General features: G+C 43.2%; 1 protein-coding gene and 1 long non-coding RNA gene across 7 annotated transcripts in view; one reads left to right on the top strand and one right to left on the bottom strand.

Annotated features, from left to right (window-relative positions):
- Nucleotides 1-4,791: 4,791 nt before the first annotated feature.
- Nucleotides 4,792-12,364, bottom strand: LOC119701345. 4 transcript variants are annotated; one of them, XR_005257066.1, is made up of 3 exons: nt 10,363-12,360; nt 9,926-10,180; nt 4,792-7,806 (listed from the first exon to the last, which is right to left on the bottom strand). It is a non-coding gene; the product is annotated as an uncharacterized LOC119701345 (long non-coding RNA). The 4 variants fall into 4 exon arrangements; XR_005257067.1 differs by having other exon boundaries at nt 9,926-10,489; nt 12,002-12,360; XR_005257065.1 differs by having other exon boundaries at nt 8,308-12,364.
- A 298-nt stretch (nt 12,365-12,662) lies between these two features.
- ARID4A (AT-rich interaction domain 4A) overlaps nt 12,663-25,320 on the top strand; it is a 48,440-nt gene continuing 35,782 nt past the window's right edge. For 2 of the 3 annotated variants that reach the window (XM_038136868.1, XM_038136865.1), the window contains exons 1-5: nt 12,663-12,763; nt 13,403-13,464; nt 14,653-14,763; nt 17,096-17,161; nt 18,085-18,175. In XM_038136868.1, coding sequence (XP_037992796.1) covers nt 13,459-13,464; nt 14,653-14,763; nt 17,096-17,161; nt 18,085-18,175 — 274 coding nt within the window. In that variant the 5' untranslated portion in view covers nt 12,663-12,763; nt 13,403-13,458. Of the gene's footprint in view, nt 12,764-13,402; nt 13,465-13,485; nt 13,740-14,652; nt 14,764-17,095; nt 17,162-18,084; nt 18,176-25,320 lie in introns of those variants that run through there. The other variant, XM_038136866.1, reaches the window with a different exon arrangement.

Here is a 25,320-nt window from a genome sequence, read left to right as displayed (position 1 = left end):
TGTGCACAGCTGACAACTCCTAGCAGCCTATGGAACAAGCTGGAGTGCAGCAAAAGGAATGTTAATCTGAAGTACTCAGCCTAGGCTTAGGGGAGGAGTAGGAGGAATTAAAGACTAATTCAATTTAGAACAGTGCTTGTGTTAAGTTCTAAAGCTGTGAGATCTATTAAGCAATGTAATTGGAATTAATGCTTGAAGAGCCAAACTATTTTTAAACTCTTTTATTCAGCTGTAGTTAATCTTAACACTCTTCTGAATCAGCTTCATCAATTGTTGACCTTTCCAGAAGATAAAAACAAGCTTTGCTGCTGTCATTCCCCACTTCCTAGGAAAACAGACTGCCTATTCTAGTCACTTCAAACTTTTGAACAGCAGCGGGGATGGGGCTGGGAACAGCCTGGTCTGGTGGAAGGTGACCCTGCCCATGGCCAGGGAGAGCAGTGAGATGATCTTTCAGGTCCATTCTAACCCGTATGATTCTATACGGTAATAAGCTGTTCTGTTCACCACCTTAAAACTCAGTTAAAATTTGAAGTCTTGTTTGTACATGCAGTTAAAATTCTAATGGCACTGCTAATCTAAAATGCATACTTGTGTAATGAATCAAACTCCTCAGCTTTAGGACTACACACTCACGTTCACCAGCCCTTGAAACAGAAGCTTTCCTTCACAGGTTTATTTCTAAAGAGTTAGTTTGGAAAATACCTGGCCTTCTCCAGTCTCCTTTGCACCAGGATTACAAAGCACAGGTTCTGCTTCCTTCTTGTGACATGGGAAGGTCAGCAGAGGGAGGTGGCTCTGAGTGTGTCAGTCCAGGCCACCTGAGCTCCTGCTGGGACAGATGGGGCCAGCCTGAGGCAGCCTTAGTCACGGCCAGGACAGGCAGCCTCCTCCAGTGCCTCCTCCAGTAACAGCTGCTGCTCTGAGTCAGCCTGGAATTCCAGGGCTCCAGACTGAATTTACTACTGCAGCTTCCTGCTGACTCAGCTCTGGGAGTCACGGGCCAGCGCCAGTCAGGAAACTCCTCAGCAGCACCTTAAAGCATCAGCTGAGGCTGATCTGCCACTCCCTGGCAAGGGGAGCAGGGAAGTACCTGATCTTCATTGTGTCTCGATTCTATTCCCAGAATCACAGAATATTCTGAAGGACCCAGAAGGATCATCAGGTCCAGGATCAGACCCAGGAGCTTGGTGTTTTTAGCACATGCTGTGAACTGCTGAGGGAAACTGAAGGCTGTCCTGGTGTGGCTACCCCCACCCATCCACCCCTGTAATCCCTTCAGTGACAGCCACTCACAGCTGGGGACAGGAGCTGTAACTACACTCACAGCCACATTTCAGGGTGCACTGAGAGGAGCAGGACCAGCTGTGCATATTTAAAAGACAAAATTGAAGGAAGATGAAGAGATAAGAGTTGCAAAGCCACCTACTTGCCTATCCAAAATTTCCAAACAACTACTTGGAGAACACGGCTTTCTAAAAAGCTCCTTTGGAGATCAACACTTAACTTTTCTGTACCTTTTCACAACAAGCAAAAAGTCCCATGAAAAGCAGTGTCAAGAGGCTGTAGATAGCAGTACACGCCAAGTGCTGCCCAGTGTCTTGCCTGTCATGGCAAAATTTAGTTAAACAACACCAAGATGGTTATTACTGTCAGGTTATTTTCCAAATTTAATCCTTAATTTATCAGAGTATAGACTCAGCCTGTTAATGAAGATTTTATGGTAAGGAAATAAACCTACTTTCATTTCCACTGCCTGCAGATGGGGGAGGAAAATAATTGAGCATTAGAAGGCAAGAAAAGAAATTTCCTTTTTTTTTGGGAGGGGAGGTGTCAAAGAGGAAAAAGGCAGGAGAATTCTAAACAAGCTACTTTAATACTGACATTGCTCTTTAGAAACAGAAAAGCAGCAGAATTCTTTTTGATCATAGGTTCAGCATTGCTTCCTTTTGTCAGCAAGGCCCAGGAACATTAGAATAGATTTCTAGCCCAGAGAGTCATTCCAGCAGAAAAGCTACTGCAACTCCCCTGTGACAGCTATTTTTGTAACCCTGCAGTTCCATGAGGCAACCACACTGTATTTAACAAGTAACTTACTAATTTTAGTTACTTAAAAATTAACTAATTATACAGTAGTGCATTAGTCATCATAATGTTTCACTGATTTAGTCCACAGTTGATAGGCTAAACAGAAACTTCAATGAGTTTTGCTACTGAGAAGTATTTACTTGTTGCTATGTCAAACAGTGGAGTTGAGAAGGGGAAGAAATCTTGAAAAAAGAAGGAAGTGGCTGCTTCTGGCCAGCCACACTGACCAAATGAACTAAAAATGCAGTGGGACAGCAAAACATGATTAAACTTTAATTAATAGTGAAGACCATTTTTTTCTGAATATATAAAGCTGTCTGAGGGAAATCACTTGGTGAACAAGCTCCAGAAGGGCTCAAGCTGGATCTGAGATTATTTAGGTGACAACTAGATCTGTTCCAGAACAAGACAAAATAATGTTAAATTGCAAACAACCAAAAAGCCTATATTTAGCAGAGGCTCTTTTAATTACAGGACTGGGGGGGGAAATCTGGCCCTGTTACAGATACACCCATATTATCCTGCAGCCTTAAACAACATCTGAGGACCAGAGTTTGATTTAAGCCCAGAGAACAACACCTGAACTGGCACCCAACATGAAGGTCTGAAAGGCAGCATACATTCCTACAGAAGTAAGGCTTGGATCCCCTTCCCTAAAATTAAAATTAGCTTTTGCAGCTGGCTTGGAAATGGTCAATTATAACTTCAGTATAACTAAAATGTGGAAATGCTTTGCAAGGCAAATAAGTGGCAGGGTGAAATCTTCTGAATTAGAGATTTGAGCAAGAGGTGATTCTAAGAGTCTCACTTGGGTTATTTCTGTCCAAAGCACTGGGAAGTTTCAGATCTAAAGATAGCAGAAAAGCAGCACTGCTTGCTTCAGGCTCCACAAGTAACCTACTTTGTCCCACTCTGGCCATTTATGGCAACACATAATACGGCAGAAAGTTAAATACCCACTTGGAATACATAACTCCAGTCCTTGCCATGCTGAAACACTTCATGCTCAGGGTTTCGTGGTGTGTTCTTGCTCAAAACCCAAAGCACAGGGCTCACACAGAACAGCAGGAAGGAAGAGTCTACAGACCAAGTCATCTCCTAGCTCAAAGTCACCCCTCCACCCAAGGAGTGTTTAAGAAGTACAGCTCCAACGATGACACAAGAGTAGCCTGTTCAGTGAGATGCTTCCTCCTTAAGTCTCACACATCCACTGGCTGTTACTCAGCACCTGATGAATCACTGCTCTGCTGTTTATTGAGGCTGGATATGTCACATTCCTTGTTTCAATTATTTAGTCAGCAACTCCACATACAGCAGCTTTGCTCAAGAAAATTAAGAAGAGGACTAGGTGAACTGCAGGTGACAAACTACAAAACAATAGGCTCCAGTTTGCTTTATCCATCTCCATGGCTGCACCAGGGCAGATTTTAGAATATGAATATGCACTTGCAGAGTTCAAAAAGCAAGTTTAGGCTATTGCATCAAGATAATTAATTTTATGCTACTTTAATAAGGCCATAAAAGTTATTGGCTTGGATAATAGCCTCTTTACCACTGCTAGTACTGCTGATGAAATGATGGCAAGATTGTTAGGAGTAACCCATATATGAAATTTCCTGTGTGGCAGACATCCACGAGGCCATCTCCAAAAGAAATACTACTCATCTGTATTTGGTGCCGACTCTCAGAAAGGAAACATTCCATGCAGAACGTGTCTCATGCAGATCTGAAGTATGCCAAGCATTGGGTCATTCATTTGTAACTTCTCATCACCAAAAATAGCTCGATGGCCTGAGGTTAAAGCCCCACATGCTGAGAGTGTGATGTCCATGTGGATGCAGCACTGCTTGGGATGCTCCTGCCTGTGCAGTCCCAGGCACCCTTAAGGAAGGAGATTTGGAACAACTCCAGGGCTGTTTTGCAAGTCTCTTCCTGAAGATAAAACCACAGCCATAGAAGGGAACACAAAACAGCAAATTCAGTAACGCATCCTTGCATGACCTTAAGATGAAGTACACAGTTGAAAGATTACAAAGAGAAAAATAGTTTGGACTGTCATGACAATTCTGATGCTGTAATTGCACCAAAAATACAGCACAGAGTCTGTTCTCTCCCCCTCATTTTCTTCTTTCAGTTGCATGTCTGTAAGACAAGGACCAGCTTTTCCTCTGCCCACCAGTTTTTCAAGTTGCATGCAGCAAGGAAGTTACTTCTGCTTAAAAACTGAGAGCTATTTTGAGATCCCAACTGCTTGTAACTTTCCTTTATAGAGCATCTTGCTGCCCATTATGTCTAATTACCCAGAGCTGCAGAAAACAAGTGGTAGCAGTTAAGCCTTGCCTTACTGTAAATACATTCTAGTATTTTAGAACACAGGATCTACTACCAAGCTCAAACCAAGTCTCCTTTTTCCAGATGGATGCAGCCACCCCCACACAGTGCTCTTTCATCTTCAGTACATTGCTATTAAAGGACTCTGAAACAGTTGTTTAAAAATGGTTCTTACGAGTTGCTGTGCCAACCAAAAATGGACAACTAGAATGAAGCAGGCAGCAGCATCACAGAGTTTGTAGTCCAAACACATGCATCTCTTCAGATACAGGAAAAAACTGAAATCCCCTCAAGTCTCCCTTAAAAACAGCGTAGGAACTGCCCACTGCAAATACCATATTAGGCAACGTGATAAAACAAGCCAATCAAGGGTTTAGAAAGAACACGGTGTGCTTTATTGCTGCATAAAATTAGATATAATTTGGTACACATACTGTCTGCATATCCAAAATCAGTCATCAGGATTCCAATTTCACCAGATTAGGAGTAGGTTTGATTATAGTGAATTCACCCAAAAACATGCATTCCAAACACACCCACACACCCCCAAAACCCACCCAAGTGATGCCTATTATAATATTTGTAAGTTAAATTTTATCCTGTTTGTTGGGATTTTCGAGAAGCAGGAAATCTGCTCCTTTCATTACATTCAGAAAGAACAGAGAGCTCTTACATGAGACTGCATTACCAGGTGACAAGAGCAGCACAGGAAGCACCAGCTACTTTAGCAGAATGTTCAAAGCTCCGTTTCAATTGTAACCCCAGGTGCTCCCACAGCTAACAAAGCCCACCAAGAGGGAGCCTATCACCCCCAAACACTTCTATGTACATCAGGAACAGAAACAAATCTGAAATGCTGTTTGAGGCACGACCAAAATGCAGCTAAATGTGTTTTCCATCAGTTGGTTTAACAAGAGATGCTTCCCCCAGCCAAGTGCTTGTGTCTACCCTCACACCAGTGTATCATGTTTGCTGCTTGCAAGGACAAGACAGATCACTCCCACAAATACATCTTCCATTGATCCAGAATAACAAAACCCTCTAAAAAGCCATGTATTTTGCTCTGTCAGAGTTCTGAATGTCACACAACACAGCTCTGTTTAGAGCTGTAGCTAATGAGGTGACACTACACAGAAGCACTGCAGGGGAAAGCACATCCCTGAAGGTACCAACTCCAGCAAACAGCACAGTCTGGCAATTAATTAACAGCTCAAGTGTTGATGGGGCAGCCAACTCCCTGGCCACCTGGAAATGAGCTACCTGGAATAATATCCTCCAAAAGACACAGACAAGTGAAAAATAGCTTTGGAAAAGATGGCTGAGCAGGGAAAAAAAGAATCAGAATTTAATCACTGGCTGAACTGTAGATTCTCACCAACGGCAGCTACTTACAGCTCAAAACATTTGATTTGAAAGACTGAAGGCATTAATACTTTTAAGCAAGAATCAATACTGACCAACTGCAGTCTTATTAGCTGAGGCTGAAAAGTAAATTAACCAGCAGTGACTGAAATAATTTGGACAAGCAAGAGCCCTGGAAGAAAGGCCATGTAACCACTGCCCTCACCAGCTTTCTTTTGCTGAGCAGCCACGCTGAACAGCAGGACTGCTGCTTCCCTCTCTGTGCCAGGCTGCAGGCTGGCAGTGACACACACACTGCAGTGTCACACACACACACTTCAGGGACACACACAGTGCTTCTGGAGGGTTACAAGGAAGGACTGTGAATCCACAGTCCTGATCCTGCTGGATCACGTTGCTCTACACTCTGCATCTGTAACAATAAAGTATTTTAATCACAGCTTATCAGTGCTGGCAAGCCTGAGAGACACTTCTGTTCTGGCAGGTGGACCATGTCCAAGGACTCACCATCAGTGTTAGGACCCTGTTCTTTATCTCCCTAAGTATGGAAAGATGCATTTTAGTTAAGTCTGAACTCTGCAAGCCACTTGCACAAGCTTCTTCAGACCCTGCTGTATGAGAACATGGCTCATGAGACCTTGATTTCCTTGTACCTTTTTTACATGGCCACTGCTGCAGCAAAAAGTGTACAAAGGAAGCAATGAGGAAAAAAAAATCAGTCTAAAATATAAACTAGCAACAGGTAGGATAAAAGGATAAACAGGGAGGATTCTTACTTCAGATTGCCCATGACAGATCACTCAAACTACTGACAAAGAAGAAGACTCTGAATCTAACACAGGTAAAGAAACGAATCCAGCCAGAGTTAGTTCTCTACAGCAAAATGAAACACCCATTTCAGCTCTCCAGCGTCAGCAGCAAGTCACATCTTAGCTATGGGCAGCATTAGACACCCTTCTGTAAACATTTCCTCCCAGTGTGGTATCACAAAAGGCTGAAAAAGTGACCACACTGTTGCTACAAAGTAGATCTTAGAAGTTAAATATTTATGGAGGAGTAGCTTCTATTTCAGCATCTTAATTTACTCAGAAGACTGCAGTAAGGTTCTTCAAATACAACACACAGAACTTCAAAGACTTTTTCTCCTGCTGGTTTTCATAGCAATGAAATAAGTAATTGCCACTCCCAAACCCACATGGGTTTTGCTTTCAAGTTTTACCCTGTACGTTCGATTTAGATGGGAGTTTACTAAACAGCAGTAATTATAAACTAGAAATTTGACTTTGTTAGGAAGAATACAGACTATTTAGAGATTCAGGTATAAGTTTAAATGTTTTCCATTTCAGTTTATTTCAAGAACATAACACATATTCAACCTGTAGATGGGTAACTGTATTTACCAATAAAACTATTCCTTCATTCCTGTAAAAAACCCGTATTTTCTCCCCTTGAAAGATCAAAACTTTCACAGATAAAGAATTTACATCAGGAATAAGGTTTCCACCTCAGAAGCCAAGAAAAAAGGCTGCATGCTGCAGAGATAATTTGGAAGCCAGTTAAAAAGCACAGAGTTCAAAAAAATTAAGTTTACAGCACTGTAATGGTTGATGCACTGATGCAGCCTGTACATGCACAAAATACATTTCTGGTACTAAGCACTGTCTTGAACTTGCCTGAAAGAGAACTAATGACAGGTAGATGTACAGATCTGATCCTTCACCTTTACTGCTGGCATCCCAAGTGTTATTTTGAAAAATATGTAAGAACATTCTCCTTCAGCAGCCCTGTGAGCAGTGCTACCCAGAACAGTAACTAAATTCTCATTTGACTTCAAGCACCTACTTCAAGTTTTGAAAGACAGGCTGATCACTTGATTGCAGGTGATGACAGAATCCTTTGCCACATCTAAATTAAAGCTGCTGCACAAATCTTCAGCTTCCCTGCAGTGCTGTGTGGTTGTTTTGCAACACTGCATGGCTTCCCCGGGATAGCTGTAACTATCATCACCAACGTGATCTTGCAGTCCTGAGAAATAATACAAGAAATTCAGTGTATTTGTAGTCAAATTCCACATCCTGCATCCCTTAATTAGACAACAAAACAGAAATTAAACATCTATATTCAGGTAACTTAACCCCACTTGCCAAAACATGCAGAAACTGGCTTTAGAATCCATGCTGAAGTAAAGCCTGGCAATAAGCACTGAGTTGCTAAATTAGCCAACATTAACATTTGATACAAATATGTCAGCTATCATAAAATTCCATAGCAGAAAGAATAAAAATAGCCTCTTACAACACAGCTCTTGTTCTGTCCAAACACAAGATTACCAAATCGGTCTTAAAACAAGCAACATTTTCTGTCTGGCATGAAAAGCTTGCCTGACAGATGCCCCAGCTCAGGGGCTGGGGGAAGCAGCAGCTCCATCAGCTGAGAGCTGAAAGGGCTCTGCTGGTGCCCACAGCACGCTCAGAGCACCCAGCACTGACTCCTGCAACACTGCCACACGTGCGGGGCAGCTCTGACCTGCAGCCACACAGCTCAAACTCTGGGCATGGTTTATTCAGGAAAATGGGGCTGCTCCTCCCTGGAGATCACTGAGCATGGATCACTTCACTGGTGTTCCTGGGAAAAGCAACTACAAAGTGAGTATTGTTTTTGCAGAGCTGATAGAAATGCCAATTCTGAGATCTTTCTCACACAAGTATTTGTGACAGTGCTCTACATCACAAATATTTTCATCATTACTCATGTCCAGAAGATACTGCACTGCTGCAAAACAGCCCCAGAGCAGATCCAAGAAATCAGCACAGAACTTCAGTGGAGAGAATGCATCAATCCAGGCTTCCTGAGGGCTGCCAGGCTTTGTCTTCTCCAGTGAGAACCCTCCCAAGGCAATGATTAAAATCAGCATGAAGTTATGTTTGAATAATTAAATGTCCATTTTCTGAACTTGAGGACAGGAATGCCCCAGAGCTGGGGAAAATATAAGTCAGCATTTAACAGGTTTCATTCAAGTTGGTTTGTTTCTTTTCCCCTCTCTCACACATGTGATTATAAAAATGAAGGAAGTTAATGCTGATAGTTTTATTTTTCTCTGTGACCACGAAAGGTCTGATCTTCCATTTTTATAATCCAGCTATTACTGGCTGGGTTGTTTTTGCTATCAACTTCAAATTTATTGGGATTTTTTCTCTTTATACATGCACTTCACAACTTCTTACCATGCTCCTGTGAGCAGTTTGCAATCATTTAGATAATAAAGCTTTGTGGGAAGCATGTGACCTCAATCTGTACAGAAATACTGCAGTTCCACACAGGATCTGCAGAACTGTTGTCTATTTAACAACAAAAACACCAAGGGGAAGAGCATTAAAAAAAGAACAATGGAAACAGGAATAAAAGCTAAAAGTCTCCTGAACAACTGCAAAGTCTGACAGAGTAGCACTGTACTTCACTACATAGAAAGAATCTCAGTGTTAGAATAAGATCTAATATTTTTAATATTTCTACAGTATTTTGGCTGCAATTGTACGTGTATTCTGAGTTGTTTTAGCTACAAAAAAAATCCAGTTTGTCAAGAGCAGTATGTGATTACTGAACAGAATAAAACCATCTCACTTATCCCAGAAACCTTCTTACTTTATCTGTGATCTGAAGGAAGCCACGTGATACAATCAACAGTGACTTGTTCTGCTGTTCTTACAGAGAGAACTGTAAGATGCAGACATTCCTGAATCTGCTTTTTCTTATCCAGTGCCACACTTGTGGAAGACTTTGGATTTCTGGGAGAAGTATATTCTGCAACTAATACACCAAACACATTTTCAAATGCTTAAGTGTATTATTGTTACTAATTTACTTACAGCCACACTTAGAATTCCATGTGACCAAGGACCAGTGCCATGCTTGGAGTGCCTTAACGCTTTTAATAGTTTTTAAATTAAGAAGCCTTTAATTTGTTCAAGCTGGACTCAAATGCATTTCCCCAGGCAAATCTCCCGTGCTGCATCGACAAGACCTTTGGTACTAACAAAGTACAGATAACCAAGTACTGCTGCTTTGAACAGGGATCTAAAAAATGAAATGTCTCTACCTCACAGTGTGTCTGTGTACAGAGAGATTAGATCCTAAAAGGACTTACTGTGATTGTCCCACTCTAGAGCTCCTCAGCTGTTAGCTCTGTGCAGTGAACACACCAGGCTCAGCAAAGTGACCTCCTCTGCTCGCTGCTTCCACTCATTCCCACAGCTTCCCTGGAAGGGTTTGCACAGGGGGAGGGGGCACAGAGCAAAGATCCAGCACAGCCAGGATGGCTTCACGTTTCAGAGCTGTTTATCAGTGACATTTAGGATGAAAAATTTCAGTACCATGGAGGAACTCTTGAGTCCTGAAGTTCCTATTCCAATGAAAAGATATTTAAATCAAAATTAGACTCTTTTCCTGCCTTGCCAAAAAGCACAGCGTTCTCATTCCATGACAGCAGACATCATCCCTAAGCTGTGTGAGAACATTTGTGCTGTGCTGAGCTGCCCACTGGGCATTCTTAGGTGCTTAAAATACCATAAAAGAACAAGCCACCTCTCCTGCTCACTGGCTGTACAGAAATAAAGTCCTTTTGCTCGCAGCAGCTTGGTGGGTGATGTGCCACGAGCCTCCTAATTGTGCTGGCTGTAAGGGATACATCCACGGGGGCAGGATTTTTATGCTAGAAATCAGAAACAAGACTGATTAGTTCAATCACAAACTGTTATTTATTGAATGGTTCTACACTCAGTACAGAGATACAAGCCGTGCCTCAGGACAGCTCACAATCCAAGCCAGGGTTTGCCCAACACATTCCCCAGAGATCAGAAGTTCACATCCTAATGGAATTTTGGAAGCTTTGTTAACATTTAGGTTAGACAAAATATATTCTAAGTCATAGAGTCAGAGAATGGTTTGGGTTGGAAGGAACCTTAAAAACATCCTCCAATTCCAACCCCCCTGCCGTGGCAGGGACACCTTCCCAGGGTGTCCCAAACCTTCCTACTATCCCAGGGTGCCCCAAACCCCATCCAAGCTGGCCTTGGACACCTCCAGGGACCCAGGGGCAGCCACAGCTGCTCTGGGCACCCTGTGCCAGGGCCTCCCCTCCCTCACAGGCAGGAATTCCTTCCTCATATGGAAGCTCAACCTGCTCTCAGTCAGTGCAAAGTCATTCCCTGTGTCCTGTCACTCCATGCCCTTGTCCAAAGTCCCTCTCCAGGTCTCCTCTAGGTTCCCCTCTGATACTCTCCACGTTATCCCCTGCATAAAACAGAACGACAGCACAGGATCAAAACTCCCTCAACACTAAATGCCTCAACCTTTAGACATTTTGTAGAGATCTTCAACCACCTTTATATTTACAGATCCAAACACCAAAATTCCAGACCTTTCCTCCATGTCAGGCCTTGCCTGCGGTCAATTCCAAACAAGTCTCGTGTACTTTGTGCATTATTAAACCTTCAGAGCTTACCTGCACCACACACCTCTGCTCACTGAGCTCCCCAGAGAACTCTCCCATTGCTTGCATCATTCCAAAGCATCAAATTTAATTAAAAAAAATACAAAAGCCACATTCGAAGCAGAACTTACATGGGAACCATACCTGAATTCATCATCTATTTCTGTCAAATTACCACAATGGTCCCCTCCTGTTGCTTTAAGTAACCCTTAGAGATGCCTTTTAGCTCACAGTGAGCACTATCAAACAGATGCTCATCACTCTGGAATAAAAATTATGCATCTGTTACTTCAGAATAAAAACTATGCATCTGTATTACAATAAACCACAGAACAAATTCTATATAACATGTCAAAATGTGAAACTAAATGTAAAACATTTGGTTTTATCATAGGCTTCGGCCTGTAACTGCTACTTAGTAAAGTGAAAGCTCGTCTCTAAGACCAAACTGTCTCAAAGGACTCCGACAGGTGCGGGTATCCCTCCTCGTAAGGCCGCACCTCCAGGACCAGACACCACAACGCCCCACACACCTCCCAGAAGAAGCCCTCAGGCTCCTCCACACTGCTCATCCCTGTCCCTGCCGCGCCTTCCTGCAAAGGGAACCGTGGGGAAGCGCTGGAGCAGCAGGAGCCGGGCGCGTTCCCTCCCCACACGCGTCACGGGGACGATGAAGGGCGGCGGAGCTGCGCCCTCCCCCGCGGGAAGGCGGCGCGGGCCGGCAGCCCCTACCTGCACCCCGGGTGTGTCTCTGTGGGGCGCTCGGGCCGCCCCGGCGGCTCCGCGCCCTCACGGCGGGCGGTCCCGGCGCCTCCATGGCGGCCGCTCCACTTCCGGCTCCGGCCGGGCCCGCTCCTGCGCCATCGCCGCCGCAACGGGGCCGCCGCCAAGACCCAGCGAGGGGGTCGTACCGCCGGGAAGAGATGCGGTGCCGCCTCAGCGGAGCTCAGGATGAGCCTCCCGGCCGTTCCCTCCGCCGATCCCACGGGCGCTCCCGCTCCTCCCTCTCCCCGCGGCCTAAAATGGGAAAGAGCCGCGCACAAAATGGCGCCCGGGACGCCGCGGCCGCCGCGCCTGCGCGCCGCTCGCGCCGGCTCCGCCCCCACCGCCGCCGCCCCGCCCCCTCCCCGTCCTTCCCCTCTCCCTCCCGCCCGTCCCGCCCCGAGCCAATCACATCGCGCCGTTGCCCTTCCGGTGCCCGCCGCTCGCCAATCCCGTGCGCCCGGGGCCGCGCCGCCACCCAATGGGGGTGCTGTCCGCGGCGGCCCAATGCGCGCGGGGCGTCGGGGCGGCGGCCAATGGGAGCGGCCCCGCTCCCGCCGCTTGTTTATTGGGGCTCGCGCTGCGGCGCGGGGCGGGTCCGCGCGCGGGGGGGGGGGGGGGAGGGGGGGCGGGAGAGAGGGGGGGCGGAGCGGGGGCCGCGCTCAGCCGGGGCCGCCGCCGTCTGCGGAGGGGCCCGGGCGGCGCGGGGGCTGCGGAACGAGGAGTTCGCAGGTAGGAAGGGACGCGCGAAGAGGAGGAGGGAGAGGAGGAGGAAGGAGAGAAGGAGGAAGAAGAGGCGGCGGCGGTGGTGGTGCTGCTGCTGGTGGCGGCGGAGTTGCGGCTGCCGCGCCGCCGTCCCGGGGGAGGGGACGCGAAGCGGCTCCGGGAGCTGCGCTTTAAACCCCCCCCCCCCCCCCGCCCCCCCTCCCCCGCCCTGTGGGAGCGCACGGGCGCGCGCCGCCCCCCTCACGGCCCGGGACCCCCGGGAGCGGGACCCCCCAACTCCGTCCCGGTATCCCCGGGATCGGCCCCCGCGCTCCCTGGGCCGGGGGGCTGCGGCGCTGCCCCGGGGGGCGGGCGGCACAAGTCCGCGAGGAGGAGGGGGCCCGGCGGGGCCGCGGAAAGTTGAGAGGGGCGCCGGGGCGGGTGGGGGGCGGCGGCCCCTGAGCCCCGCGGAGCAAATGGCGACGTGACACACACCGAGCGCGGGGCCGCCCGGCGGGAAGCGGCGGCCGCGCTCCCTCGGCGCGGCCGGGACGGGCGGCGGCTCCTTCCCTCCGTCCCTCCCTCCGCCTTCGCCGGGCTCCCCCCGCCGCCCCTCGCGGGGAGCCCCGCGCTCAGCCCTCAGCCTCCCCCGCTCTTGTTTTGCAGTGTTGCCCGTGCGAGGAGAAGTCCTGGAGCTGGAATCGCTCGCGTAACCCTTAAAGATGAAGGTAGGCGGCTCCGGCGGGAGCGGGGATCGCCGCCCTGTTCGCCCGCCGCTCTGGAGATTTCATTTTTAATCGCTCTCCGTCTGGGCACGGCAGCAGTGGGAGAACGCGGGGTTCGGTGCGTGCTGTGAGCGCTGTTCCTGCTCCCCGGCCGGGTGCAGGTGATTTAAAGCTCTCACCGCCGTGCAGGAGCGCTCGGAACATCCTCATCGCCTCCGAGTTGTTGTTGTCCTTCGGGCTCCCGTCTTTAAACGCTTCCTGTATCAGCAGCTGCTATGGCAAGTTTGCAAAACCACAGCTTTTGTCCCGCCTTTGCTGTTGCCGGTTTGCTCAGTACAAAGGCTCAACGATTGCAGTATAATTTACAAAACTTTTGCTTTTCCCTTCCGAGTTGAATGAAATAATCAAATTATAAAAAACCCTGTACATATCCTATTTTGTTTTAGATTCTGCACCCATTTCCTGTCTTTTCAATGTGGTCATTTTGTCCTTGTTTATCAGTTGCAATTAGCACAGTAAAGTGAAATGTTGAGTATTAAAGTCCAGGCTAAGGAAAACGTGATGAATATTTCTCTTTAAGAATGCACTGGCAATTAAGTTTTAATAAAGGCATTCCAGGAAAGAAAAATAATTGTTAATAGCTGTTTGAAAGATTGCAACAGATTTCTCTAGAGGTCTCCTTTTAGTCACCAGGAAAGAAATCCTATATATAGAATGTTATAGACTTAATTGTGAGTGTTGGGATGACACCAATCTCAAATGTTTTAAATAATCTGTGCCATTGGATTACTTATAGCTGAAAAAATACAGCTGTCTGTTGCTTTTTTGTGTAGAACCTACTTGAGTTCATAGTTTCTCTTCTACTTTGTTGCCCTTTTTATAAGCAGATGTCCTAAGTATCAATGAATATCCTCAAAAACATTTCTGGGAGAGGCTGACAATGGATTGACAGGAGATGTGTGTCAACATCAGTGACAAACCAAAACTTCCTGTAACTTGTTTGTTGGGTTGTTTTTTGTTTTTTTTTTCCCTTTTGAAGAACTCTGTGCTGGCAATCTCTAGGACAGACAATTTATCAATTAAAAAAGTCAACAGGTCTAAAAGCCTAGGTGTAAAATGAAATACATAACGAGCCAGCTGTAGCTGTAAGTAAGAGCTGAAGTTTGTTTTTGTGTTTTTGTTCCCCTGCAGGCAGCAGATGAGCCTGCCTACCTGACAGTGGGGACTGATGTCAGTGCCAAGTACCGAGGTGCCTTCTGTGAGGCAAAGATCAAGACGGTGAAGAGGCTTGTGAAAGTCAAGGTGAGCGGCTGAGGTTTTGGTAGAGCATTGTGCTGAAAGGGCTGTCACAGGAGATCCTACTCCTGAAGACTAGAAAATGTTCATCACTTCACTGTATGAATTTTAAACAACACTTAAATATGTGTTTTTTTATATTTTGTTGTTTGTTTTAGGACAAATTTCTTTTTTTTTCTTTTTTTTCTTTATTTTGGGGGAAATGTTATTTTTTATTATCTTTTTTAGTGGGGTGCTGGAGCAAAAAGGAGCTTTCTTGCTTCTTTTTTTCCTGACTGCATTTGTCTTCCGTTTTTGAATGCATCAGTTTCCCAGCAGTAAGTTTTGATGTCACAAATACAGGATTATGGCTTTACATGAATAATAAGGAATAAGAGCAACCTCTTCAGAAGCAAAAGTTCCATTTCACACCAACTGACACTCTCACTTCTACACTTTGGAACTGAAAAAGCAATGCAAAAATAAGTCAACAGCTAGAGAGATGGCAATAATTTGTTTCTTAGGCCTGGTTTTAGCAATGCCTAGGTTAATATTTTAAGTTTTGAGCATCTTGATGCAGCTTCTAAAGCACTGTGCCCTGGCTGTAGTTGAATTTCTGTGCATGGATAGTATTGGCACATAGTATTCATTCACATTTACAGGGCTTTTGGAAAAACAACCAAAAGACAAAGTTTTCGTTTTGTTGTTGTAATACTGTTGTAAATGCCACTGTGTGAGAATAAGAATAAAACATTGTTAAATGCAAGTTAAAATTGAAAGTAAATACAGAAGTTGTTTTTCTTCTTTGTCTTGTTAAAGTCTTCCCACTTCCTACTTTAGTGCCTGCTGTCCAAGATATGCAAATGAGCCATTAATGACCCAAAATCCCCAACAAATGGAAGTGAAAGTTGCTTTTTGTAACTATACATCCAAGCTTTTGTGTGCTTTAATGCTTAGATCAAGTAGAACAACCCTCAGCCTCTTCAGTTACATATATAGATCATATCACTTTATCAGAGTGCTTTTCATCAATAGAAAAGAAATGTAATTGAGATACTGGAGTCTTTTGCTTGTTCTTAATAAGTACTTAGAGGAGCTTGTGGTGTTCTTTGAAATGTGTGTTAATGAGGAGCTCTGTAGGAAGCAGCATGCAGGTCTGACAAGCTGGATTTTGTCTGCATCTTTGGTCTGCTAGAGTATTTAGCCTGTCAATAGGAGTTTCTTTTTCTCATTAGAGTCAGATGCTTTCTTACTCCACGATAAGATTTGGAGTTGCACGAGGCTGCTGTGACTTGGTGGAAATTCCTGTCGCTGGCTCTCAATTCTATTATAACAATAGAAGTTTTAACAAGCTGAGCCTGATACCGTCATTAAGAGGTGTAGGCACACCCTGGCACGCTTGCCAAGAGTGCAAAAAGTCCAAAATGTCAGATAGCCTTTTCCTGAGCAGCTGGACAACCTGTATTCATCCCTCTGCAGTTCTTATTTTAAATTTTTTATCAGCATCAAGTGCATTTTTGTCCTGAGCGTGAGTTAATACCGCTGCTGTTTTGGCATGCCCCTGGTGTTGTGTTTATAAATACAGCTACAGAGAGAATAATTGGGGGAGCCAGAAAACTGGACATCACTACCAAAGCAAGATTCTTGAGCTTTTGATTCCTGAAAACAAATAGAAATTTTAGATTTTTTGAAGTTAAACTGCGAAGGCTGATGTTCAATCTGTTTCCTCACTGTTCCCTTCTAGAATGTAGGATTTTAAAGGCAGAAGCAGAGTTTACTTACACTGTAACTAATCCTTATTTCCATCACATGGGTGGTGTTCCACATCTTTGCCATAAGAACTTGCTCGAGGTGGCAGAAATGCTGTTAATATGGCCAGTTTGGTGATTTTTTGATACATTTTAAATAAAAATAGGTGTTTATTTTTGTTGTAGTTCAGTATTGAAAGTGTTGTCAGTGAACTGCTACAGTTGAATCAGAAAGAAAAAGAAACACTGCTTAATCTTCTCATCTGGAAGCCCAATCCCAAGTTTGCCCTGGATTGTGTCAAATTCTAAACACACCTCAAAATGTATTTTCTTTGCTTTGGGATGACTGGTGTTTGATTTGCCCTGTTGTTTAATTATGATGTTTCAGATTTAAAAAAATTAAATGTGATACTTGGGGCTTCGTGTCAGTAAACTTGGCCATGCCAAGTGTTTTCTGTTGAGTAACATTTGAGTCTAATTGATAATCTTAATGTGGATAATAAGATTTTTATATATATATATATATATATATACATTTTCTTGTGGGGTTTTTTTTTTGTGTGCTATTAAGAAATCAGATGCATATTAAAAAGTTCATGAATATCTTTCAGGTGGTCTTGAAGGGGGATAACTCAACTCAGTTAGTGCAAGATGACCAAGTGAAAGGACCTCTACGAGTATGTACATTGCATGCCTTCTTTTGGTAATCCCATAAATGTCCTAAAACTGTTAAATGTTGAAGTTGTTTAGGTGGGTACCTGTTCTTCAGTATTGAAATCAACAGGAGGAGGCTCATCACTTTAGATTAGATGGGTTCTGAGGAATTAGTCTTAATTTTTGTAGCTCTTTATGCTTCTCTGTGTTGTGTACTTGATACACAGTTTTGCCTGCACAGGAATTTTGGTATCTTCTCATAAAACACAAAACTTCTTATAAATAATGAAACGTTGAAACTTCTCAGAAGTAATTAACAACTTGAGTGCCAAGCCATGTTCAAGCACATTAGACAAGAGTAAATACAATTACTCAGTGTTTTAGAATAGTTGATGTATTTTGTATAAAAAGGTGTTTGATTGTATTTTCATTCTGTGTAACAGTTGTGTGCTAAAATGCAGAGCTGTGTTATGAGCACTGAATGCAAATAGAGTTCTCCAGAGAAGGTCATCTTGCTTGCATTTGTGTTCTCTGTGTTGCTCCTGCAGGAACACCAAGGCTGCTACTGAAATTCTGATCCAGCTGACACTAGAACTGTGTTTAAAGTATAAGAAATACTAGTAATTGAATGATTATCACTAATGAATCAATGGCTTAATTAGTTTTCTGTTGGTCTTTTGTTTTTAGAGATGATGAAGTCGTGCTGAATTTAGATGTTCTGAGTTCCTCAGTGCTTTGGTGTCTACTTGTAGTTCAGCCTTCCTGCTGAAGGACCTTTGTTCTTACCTGTAACTCAACAGGGCCTTACAGTAACTAACCTTTCAAAGCAGCATTTAGCTAATTGGAGTCTTAAAAAGCAAATCTGGCTTGCTGGGAGGATCAGTGTGTTTTTATCAGTTTTCTGAGCCTGGCTTTCCAGATAACCTTGAGCTGCCCCTTGTTGCAGGTTGGAGCAATGGTTGAAACCAAAATGCCCGATGGATCTTTTCAGGAAGCAGTTATCAGCAAGCTGACAGATGCCAGTTGGTACACTGTAGGTGAGTGGCCACCTTTCATTTATGGGCTGTAATCTTTGAACAATATATTTCTAATTGTAGGTAACAGTGTCAGTAATTACATCTTGTTTTGCACAATCTGAGAGAGTTTTTTGGAGGGGACTTTTTTTAAACTTGTCCACATGTTGATTCCTTTTCCATTTCAAGCAGTATGATAATTAATTGTTGTTCAGGGAGGCTTTTGCACAGGTTGAATAGTCAAGTTTTATTTGACACAATATACCCGTCATGGTAGCAGTTGCACTCAGTGAAATTCAGAATAATTTTTGCAGATTTTAAGACATAAACCTTGTAAAATCATTCTTCCAGCTGAAAATCTGTGGCATGAAAGGAATGACTGAAATATATGAGCCTCCTTGCACTGTGTGCAAGCTTGTACACAAGGAAAACATGGACAGAAAACAGAATCTATTTCTTTTTAAGAGAAGAATCACACACTACACAATAAAAGACGAGACATTCATTTATAAAGTGAATAGCTGTTTCCTTTAATAAAATTTTCAAATAATGATCTAAAGTAAAATAGAAAACTACTTTTCTCCTCATGTTGGAGGCTCATGTGGTGTTAAGTGGTTGAAATAGAAAGTTCAGAATGCAGGGTCAGCAAAATGTCAATGTTGAAGAAGAATTCATTGTAAGACAAGTTTCCTTATTTTCAATAATTCTGATCCCAGGTTTTTCTGAAACAGCTTTAAGAACAGAATGACAAAACTCAGGAACATTCAAGTAATAGTACAGAAGCAAATATAAAAGGACAGTATTTGAATCAGAGGGCTTTGCAAGCACCCATCCTTTTTTTTGCACAACCTTCTTACAGCAGCAGAGCCTTCTATTCCCTAAGAGTTGCCTAGAAGGAACATGGTCCTGTTAATTGTCCTGTACATGCTACTCATGGGCATTGCTTTGGAGATTAGGACTTGTAAATTTAAACTCTGTGTTTCTCAGTCGCTGCCTTGGGGACCAAATCTATTCAGCTTTACTTCATATTCTTCCATCCTCTCTTGAGGAGTCCTCTGTCCCATGAACTCTTAATCATTTTGGTTCATTAACCCCTTTTTAAGATTTAAATAAGCTGTTTGCAGTAATTCAGCATTTCCTTTGCAGTAGGTGAGGTTCTGTTGTCTTTGGTGGGATCAGGATAAAGCTCTGCAGATAATTTGGAAGGATTTATTGCTTTATGATTATTATTGTTAGTGAGTGCTTTAACTCTAAGCTGGTTGACAAAGCTCACTGTTCTTTGCTTTTTTCTTCAGGATTATAACATTGCTGTAAAATTGTAGTGGATGTCAGGTCAGGGAGGAAGGGCAGGATTATTTTGGAGTGCAGAAGATTTAAAATCTGCTTGGTTTAGTACTGTGATGTGACATACTCGAGGTACAGCACTGGACCTTTAACTTCTCTTTATAGATTTTCAGAGGTTCACCATTCTGTTACAGAAGTGATAAGAAGCACAGTCTTGCACAATTTCATGGTTTATGAGTTAACATTTTAATTGTAGAACTCCCAGCTGATTTCAGTTTTCAAGTAGCACTTTCAGCTAATTGTTTGAATTTGGGCCAGAAGACATTTGTTTTCTTACATTTGACATGTGAACTTTAAATCCCTTGTTTGGGGGATGAGTTTTGTCTGTGTTTTCTTTTTTTTTTTTTCTTTTTTACTTTGCTTTTTTTTCCCCCTTTTCTTTTGAGCAATGCATTTCTGCCAAAAAATCTTTACTTGATGAGCAGGAAATTTGAACAGTGAATAAATGCTCTGCCCTGTATTAATGGATTGTTGTTTATATTGAACAACTTGTTGAATTCTCCCCAGTTATGTAAGAGAGAAATCATGCATGCCAGGATTTTTACTTCACGCATTTATTTAAGTGCTGTTCCTCAGAAACTTGAAACAAGGCATTAATTAACTACTGTAATTTTCTTTCCCCAAATAATATTTTTTGACAGAGTGGAGAAAATAAAACATGTTTTCCATATGCAAATATGTTATGACTGCTAAGATTTTGTAAAAGTTTGGAGCTCAGGGGGGATTTAAGTAATTTTATGGTAAATGAACAAGCAGAGCTGTTACATGGTGCTTTAACTGTGAAAATACCTTTGTAATTGTTGGGTTTAGATCTTAGGAGCATTTTTGTTAGTTCTGTGTGGAGGGTTGCTTGTTGGAGTTGAAAGCCCAGCAGCATTGACCAGAGTAAGCAGATCATCAATTTTGCATCACGGTTCTTCTGCAGTTAAAACTGGGGAAGTGTTCTAGGTTGAATACAGGAATTTTGACCTGTGAAAAATCAGCTTTATCTTCAGCCTGGAGCTTCCATTGTGTCTTTGCAGAAAGTTTTGGACAGAGATGAGGTGTGTATTTATGTTGCTGGTAGAGCAAACAGTTGAATTGGTTGCTTTTTAGTAGCTGGTGGGTGTGCTGCTCCACAGCCTCCCTGACTGATGCAGTCACAGCTGAAGAGCTGAGAGGATTACCCAGACTCCAGGTTTACAGGATGCCTTCCTGAACATTTTGATCTGGAAAGCACAGGGGAAAGCTTGCATTTCAGTAGTTTGTGCATTTCCCTTACTATTTATTCTCTGTTATCCAACATCTCTTTCTCAGCGATCTAAAAGCAAACTGATCTCTGGCGAGTGGAACCAGGAATATATACAGGCAAACATTTTCAGAGTATTAAGTACAGATGGGTAAAAAATGCCAAACAAACCAAAACTTGCTAGGCCTGTGTGCCTAGCAAGAAGTGATGATGTTCACTTTTGCATATCACTTTCTCTGTTTCATGTAGGGATGAAAAGGAGAGAAGCCACCTGAAACAACTTTGCTTTTGGTCAATAAATTGAACCAGTGGAAGTGCTGAGCTTGCTATAATAGACTGCTTTGCCACCACTGTAATGCAAGAGCCACAGTGATGATCAGTTTGTGTGTTTCAACAGTATCTCCTGGCTGTTAATGGTGTTCATGTACCCAGACTTTATTTTTATTGTAGCTTCAACAGAATCACTTTTTGACCTCTTTTTATATGACAATGAAGTTCATCTAGCCATGTAGTCCTGTTGAACTTTCCAGCTGCGATTTGGAAATACTTCTGAAGTTACCTTTGAAATTCAGCTTTTCAGTATAAGCAGGTAAAGAGGCAAAAGCTGTTTGGAGTGGAAGTTTAAAAGTGTCTGGGAAATGTCACTGCACGAGGCACTCCTCAAATCCAAAGTGATGTGACTCTAATAGGGGTTTAAGTTCTTTGGTTAACAAATGGTTCAGTTGGACCTGGTGATTTTCCTAAGTGATTCAATGATTTGATGATGTTTTTCTTTAGAATGCAGTTATCTAAAGTGAACTTCTTTAATTTACAAATTACAAAGTGCTGCATTGATGCTTTTGAAGTGCTGAATATATTGTTAGGTGATAATTGCATAGAACTAAAATGGTCTGTCAGATCTGCTTTAGCTGAACAAGGTTTGAATTACAGTTTACTGACTGTACCATCCACCTGATTCCCTGTTAACTTGTAAAATGCTTCAGGTAAATACTGAAATAATGTCTGAAATGACTGACAAACAAAGAAACCACAACCCAGACCACACCTTCCAAAGTGCATAGCTGTATTTTCCTTCTCTCACACTCTGCCTGGAGTCTTACAAGCATTACCAGAATTTCAGAAAACGAAAATCCTTATGTAGATGTTCTTTGAGGAAACACTTTTGTATCACCTCTGCACAGAACTAGAAGTGATGTCATATATATATAAGTGAGAAACAGGATTTCGTTTGAGCAAGCATCCAGGAGTTGCTGTTAGAATGGCCTGGTTTGCCCCTTATCATCTGTCCTTTGAAAAAGCTGAGGTCAGTAATCTGTGTATGCTTAGGTCTCTTTCTACTATGTAATATAATTTCTACAACTTTAAACAAGTTCAAACAAAAACAGATCAAATACATTGAGCCTTGTATTTTGCTTGGCAGACTAATGGAAAAGCGTTTCTAAAGAAAGAAATAAAGAACATTTATTAACTTCCAGTAATGTTTCCTGTGAAATGAGTAGGAAGTAGGAGAGGGAAACAGTGAGAGGTCATGGCAGTTTCTAGCGGACCTTGCTATCAGTTATTAGGATTTTATCTACTGCTTAGAGTGAAAGGGAATGTGATCTCTTACTTTTTGAGACTTTTGCCTTTCAGACACTCCTGAGGCACCTCAGTGAGCCCCACAGCCCTGCTGGTGGCTTTTTCCTCTCATGCAATCATGGTGGCAGTTTCCGGGAAGTGCTGAGTTGAGTATGTGTGAGCAGAGTTAGAGAGACCTGGGTGTTTGTTCTGGGTATGAAGTGTAGTCTCAGCCACCAACTGCATCACTTTACAGTACTGTGGTGGTGAGGTCACGGAAATGAAAGATACTGAGGATTTGGTTTTAGTCATCTTGCATGTTCCATGGATTTTGAAAATTCCAGTTCATGGTGTTGAGGATATTTATCAGCAAATCAACCAGCACTGATGTCCTGGGACTTTAGGAGCAGGGTTGCTAACAGGAGCTATTTATAGTCATGTTTTTCTATTTTTAAAAGAAGTTTTCTTCTGATGCTTTGTGGAGATATTTATGCTAAGAAGAAGAAAAGGCTTGGTCTTGGGTCCACTACAGCTGTGAGCTCTTCCTCCAGGGGTGCTGGGAGCTCTCAGTGCCCCCACAGCCAGCTCAGTCCATCCGTGCCAGAGGGCTGTTGGCTTGTCCCTTCAAAGCTTGACCAGCACCCTCCTGTGCTGTGTGCCAGGCACTGGCCATGTCTGCAGGGCTGGTTTGACCAGTTCCCAGCATCCTGCTGAGCTCCACGTGGCAGAGGCATCATCTCTGGGCTGTGCATGTGTCATCCAGGAATCCAGAACCACAGGTGTTTGCCTCCACTTGGCTGGTGTTCTCCACCACCATGACCCACCATAAATTTGTTCTTTTTAAAATTCCTTGTGTGGATTTTGAGGAAACCTTGTATTTGTCCAGAGGCCTTCCATGGGATGTGTTGTTCAAGTGCACCTGTGGCACATAAAAATGCTGCAGTAGCTCTGTTGGTTGCTCTCTGGAGAATCTAGAAAAAAAAGAGCAGCACTACGTGTTGTGTTTACACACCTTTAGGGAACAGGTGAGTAGAGAAACAAGATTTTGTAGTGAAAAGTAGTATTTTAGCAGTACAACCTTGTTACAAATCAACTGGATCACATTCTTGCTTTTAAAACCACCTTTGTTACTACGTGAACTGAGTGTTAAAAATACTTTAAAATCGTGTACAAACAATACTCTAGGGAAAGCAAGGAGGTAGATTTTTTTCTCTAATCTCTTTATGTATGAAAATAGTAAGAATAATATTTCAGAAAAAGCTGTTTCAAGCAACAGGCTTTTGTTTGTGAGGTGATAGTTTCCTATCAGTAGCCTCAAAGGCCACTCAAACTTCCCTGTTTTCTGGGATATTTCAAATATATTTTTGTAAGAGGAACTTGGGCTCACTTAAAACCATTTAAAAATAGTAAATTTGAGTTGTGTGGTGTCTCAGTAGCACAGTACAGTGCAGCACTTGCTCTTTAGTCCTTTTACAGTGATGAATTAGTAGTACAGCCCTTGTCTACGAGACCATTCAACAAGGACTGCACAGCTCCTGGTACTTCCTATATTGTTTCCACAGCTGAACCCCAAATATCTGCAAAATCTGCACACATTAGTCAAGATATTCCTAGACAACAACATCTCTTGTAGTTCATAAATTGCTGCTTTGCCAGGCAGCCAGTGAGAATAATTCAGTGTGCGCAGTGATGCTGGAACAGATTTAATTTGTGGTATGTACTTTCATTTCATTGTCTTGGTGACTTAAAAGTTTCTCAATGGATTGGGAAACGAGACAAAATTGTTTCCTTGCAGTGTAGAATCTAATCTCTCTTGGTTTGGGCAGCAGCAGTAACATGACTTGTTGGATTTGAAGTTTGCAAGATGCAGCCTTGGAGGATTGTTTTCCCTGTGCACTTGTGGGGCACAGAGCTGCCTTGTCCTGGTGGCACTGGTGGCTCTGTGGAAGTCATCTCGTAACTGCCATGAGGATGTTCTCTCTAGAGTTCTGCTCTCTTCTCCTTTTTCTGTCTTGTTTTTGTGGTTTTTTTTCTTTCTTAAATCTGTTTATAATATAGCTATATATATATTTCTAAACAAGATGTAGTCAAACTGATCTGTAGTATTTTGTGACAAGCTTCTTCAGAGTTCCTAAAAAGGATTTTGATGAGTTGACTGGTTAATATTATATATTTAAATACATGAAAACCAGACTTGAGACAGCCTTATTGCAAAGACAGGGTTAGTGGATTTTTGCTGATGGTGTATGCAAGTCTGCTATAGACAGGAAATGGAAGATACCAGCTCATCAATAGTGAGTTTAAAGTTGCATTTTTGAGGCACTGAACTTTTGGTAAATTCTTTTTTTTTTTTTAGTTCTTGCAAAGTGTTGCATTGATCACCACTGGGAAGTTTGTTTTTATTTTTCTGTCCTAGATTAGGGTTGTGTAGATTTCCACAAACAGAAAAAACCCAATTCAGTTTCTTTCCTATTATCCTAGACAAGGTCGAGATGCAGCAAAATTCTGAAAATTTCCATTTTATTGTCACTGTTTCAATATGCTCTGTATGGAACATATTGGACTCAGTTCTTGGGACTAGACCAAGCATTATGGCAGAGACTGTTCCTCCAGGTTGTGCTGCTTACTCATCTCTTTTCCCCTTCTGTCAGTGTTCCTCATTAAGGAGCGTGTTTGGAAGAAAGGGCTCTGCCCGGCAGAAATGTCGCTCTTCTTCCTTCCTCGCCGTGATGCTCCGTTGGCTGTTCAGCCGCAGGGAGCAGTTCCCTGGCTAGTTTGTATCCTTCCCTTCCCAGAAATCAGCTGCTTCCCCCTGTTTCCCCAGCAAGCCCCTGCGCACTGCAAGATGAGGCAATGGGGGGACCTCAAGGGCTTCTGCTTTTCCACCTTTGTTCTTTTGGAAAGACAGGACAGTGATTTCCTCTTTAGAGATGAGAATGGTGACAGTGTAAACACATCCTTTGATGACTTCACTGTGTGTGTGTGGATGGGGAGATGTCTCCTTGTCTTCTGTTCCTGTTTCCTGCCCTCTCCCTGCCCA

This window comes from Motacilla alba, chromosome 5 (genome assembly GCF_015832195.1).
Source record: "Motacilla alba alba isolate MOTALB_02 chromosome 5, Motacilla_alba_V1.0_pri, whole genome shotgun sequence".
Taxonomy (NCBI): Eukaryota; Metazoa; Chordata; class Aves; order Passeriformes; family Motacillidae; genus Motacilla; species Motacilla alba.
The sequence above is the reverse complement of the archived record's forward strand: the minus strand, read 5'-3'. Positions and strand labels throughout refer to the sequence as shown.